This window comes from Wasmannia auropunctata, unplaced genomic scaffold (genome assembly GCF_000956235.1).
Source record: "Wasmannia auropunctata unplaced genomic scaffold, wasmannia.A_1.0 LD336083.1, whole genome shotgun sequence".
NCBI classification, from domain to species: Eukaryota; Metazoa; Arthropoda; class Insecta; order Hymenoptera; family Formicidae; genus Wasmannia; species Wasmannia auropunctata.
The window spans coordinates 2,410,113-2,413,167 of NW_012026807.1; the positions used below are offsets into that span (position 1 = coordinate 2,410,113).

Sequence of the window (3,055 nt, forward strand, 5' to 3'; positions counted from 1 at the left end):
CGCGTCTACAGTGAGTCCTTTTGCGGAGAACGTATTTCTGCGATGCAGAATTTGCAAGGAAAACGACTGCAACTGCAACATCAAATCGTCAATTAATTCATAAAGTCAAATTGTAAGAAGTAATCATAAATTTATTAGATTTATTATATAAAATATTACATTAGCATCAAGTACAATACATATTCAAAAATAAAGTGTATAAATTAAATTAAATTTTTTTTATTACCTCGCTCTTGATTTTTTTATCGCCGGCAATGTTAAGCACGTCATGGACAGTAGTGCCAATCTGCAGAGCCTGATCCTTTCCGGTCTCACAAGCCCACACCATCAACGATATTTTTATAAAATAATACGTTATGGACATCGTCAAAAACGTGGTATAGATATTATCGTCCACGTTGATCATGGATATGTTGCTTTGCCAATACAATATATGAAAGTAGAGTTGGAACGTAATTTCGCCAAAAGTTATAATTATACTAATGAGGAGCTGCAAACTGAAAACCATGTTCAACATCTGCACTGTGTTACTAATAGTCTGGTGCTGCTTTTTCAAGACCTTTAATTCGGCCAGTAACAATAGACTTCTTTGTTGATACATCTTGCCAAGATGATACACCTTATCATCCATCATGAACTCCCGCATGTGCTCCAGATTATCATTAATTCTTTTGAAACAAGCCTTTAGTACGCAAACACAATTCATATACAACATATCCATGTTAAATGTCAGCAGGCTAACGTATATTACGAAAATCTTGATTACAACATGAACATTTACGTATATAAGTAATTGCAATTCAATAAATACAAAGAAGGAGCCTACGATATCCTTAGTATGAATTAATCTGGATAGCTTCTGGTATGACTCTGAAGGCAATTTCGAAGAGATCTCCATTATAGTTTGGAGTAAACGCATTCGCGGACCACTCAAAATGTACGTGACAACCGCCATCAAACCACTGAGTATGTAGAAGCAATGACGCTCAAAAGTCCTGGGTACGCCTTTATATTTCATATTTCCACTAATGTCAATCATATAGAGAATGCTCAATAAGCAAATGAAGCAAACACAGATAACGACGGTTGAAAGAATGTAACGTCGTGTGGAACTTTCGATGACTAAAGCGTTGATTTTATACGGAAATAGTCCGAGAATGTTGCAAAAGATAATGATGGGATACATCAATGATTCAAAATCCGTGGCGTGGAACAATCGCCATCTTTTTCGCATTTTCCTATTGGCTCGTGTTTGTAACTTCGACGACGAGCTGAACATGATCACTGAAGTTCATGATTCATGAAGGTACAGCCTAAGAATTATTAATTATTTTATAAATGCACTTTATCATCAAGTATAACATGATTGTAAAAGTTACATTCTTGATGTGGCTTTAGACATTGTCTTTTTAAAACTAACGTTTATATTGGTATTGACTCATTGCTCCCGATCTACTTGCACTGAATTTAAATTTAAAACTGCGAGAGGTTTCCGCATCAAATGAAAATTTATAGTCGCTTGTTAGTTGCGAAGTAACCATGGTGCTCTTCGATCGAGACTTGTCACCATTGGAGCACAAAACATAAAAGAATGAGCAGGTAATTCATTTGTATAAAAGAATTATATGTAATTGTTGTGACATGTTAATCATGTGTTTGTACACGAAGCGAGAGATATAGACTGCATAGTATCCACGTGGCTCTTCGGATTCGTTAATAAAGACTGATCATTTTTAAATTTTACATTTTTATTTTGTAAATGAAATGGTCGACGTCTTTATATTACAACTCTTCGAGATTTAATCTTTTTGATTTTACATATACACGTATATACACAAATTGTATAATTAAAAATGCAAATATATTAATATCAATTTTTTACAAATTCGGTATTAGTTATTATCAGTATTTATTTTCCGAACTCAATTTACATAGGATAGTTATGAATTATAAATATTTTTCCATATTTATTAAAATATAATAAATTAATCTTTGTTTGTGTGTGTATAAAAATTGTACACACAAATATTAAATATTAAATTGTGCTATGTATGTTTTAAGAAACACTGATACTGTCGCAAAGAAAATATGAATAACAAACGTAATATTATGAAATAAAGCTATACTGCTAGGACTCTTATCTAGAATCTAGATTAAAATTAATCGATTTTGTTTCTTGACTGATGAAATTGTTACGGCATGATCTACTGGCCAGAAATTAATTTAGCAAGATCATTTTTATATTATAATAATGACAAAAAGATTGGATATGTGGTAAATCATGCAAATTTTGTTGTTGTGATAATGCTTGAAATCAAATATTATCTCAACAAAATTTCATGAATTTAGTGTTGATAAATAAAATTCGGAAAGCAAATATATCTTGAAGAAATTGTTTACGTAATTATACATTTTTATATATTGTTTGCACATTAGAAATCTTAATTTATATTAATTTATTAATATTTACATTGAGAGACTGATTTGTTTTAACATTTTATTGTAAGAGCAATGAAAAATGTTTTGTATTCAATTTATAAATTAAAATTATTTGTAAATGTGTTTATTATGTTTTATATACATAGCATATTTAAACAAATAAAATATATTAAGTTGATACCTAGATATTAAAATACAGTATGTTAAATACAATAAGTAGTATAAAATTATATATACTTTATACACTTATATATACACTTTGTATATATAAATTAAATGCACTAATGCTATAACATTACGTAACCATTTTTTATATACAGGGTGTCCGGTAATAACCGCCCAATATCTCGTAGGCTGGTAGAGCAGATTAAACTGAACAGAAAAGTCCTCTACCATTTTGCAAAATTCGCAATCGTTAACGAGATATTAATTTTTGAAGATCGGCGAATAAACGCGTATCCTTCCGCCTACTGCTGAATACAGGCGCGCGGCGAGATACGACCGCTCCATCGCTGGTAGTTGCTAGCCCAGCTAGCCGGTAGTTGACGAGCAGTGGGGCGGTCGTATCTCACCGCGTGCCTGCATTCAGCGGTATGGCGGATGGATACGCGTTTAA

At 32.0% G+C, this 3,055-nt stretch overlaps 2 protein-coding genes across 2 annotated transcripts in view; both read right to left on the reverse strand.

The window, feature by feature from the left end:
* LOC105448740 (putative gustatory receptor 28a) overlaps positions 1-1,521 on the reverse strand; it is a 2,007-nt gene extending 486 nt beyond the window's left edge. Inside the window, exons 1-2 of the mRNA XM_011687482.1 lie at positions 227-1,521; positions 10-72 (exon numbers count right to left, since the gene is read on the reverse strand). Of these exons, the coding sequence (XP_011685784.1) occupies positions 10-72; positions 227-1,279 (1,116 nt within the window). The 5' untranslated portion in view covers positions 1,280-1,521. The remainder of the gene's footprint in view (positions 1-9; positions 73-226) is intronic.
* LOC105448741 overlaps positions 1,299-3,055 on the reverse strand; it is a 9,466-nt gene continuing 7,709 nt past the window's right edge. The window contains exon 6 of the mRNA XM_011687483.1: positions 1,299-1,313. Coding sequence (XP_011685785.1) covers positions 1,299-1,313 — 15 coding nt within the window. The remainder of the gene's footprint in view (positions 1,314-3,055) is intronic.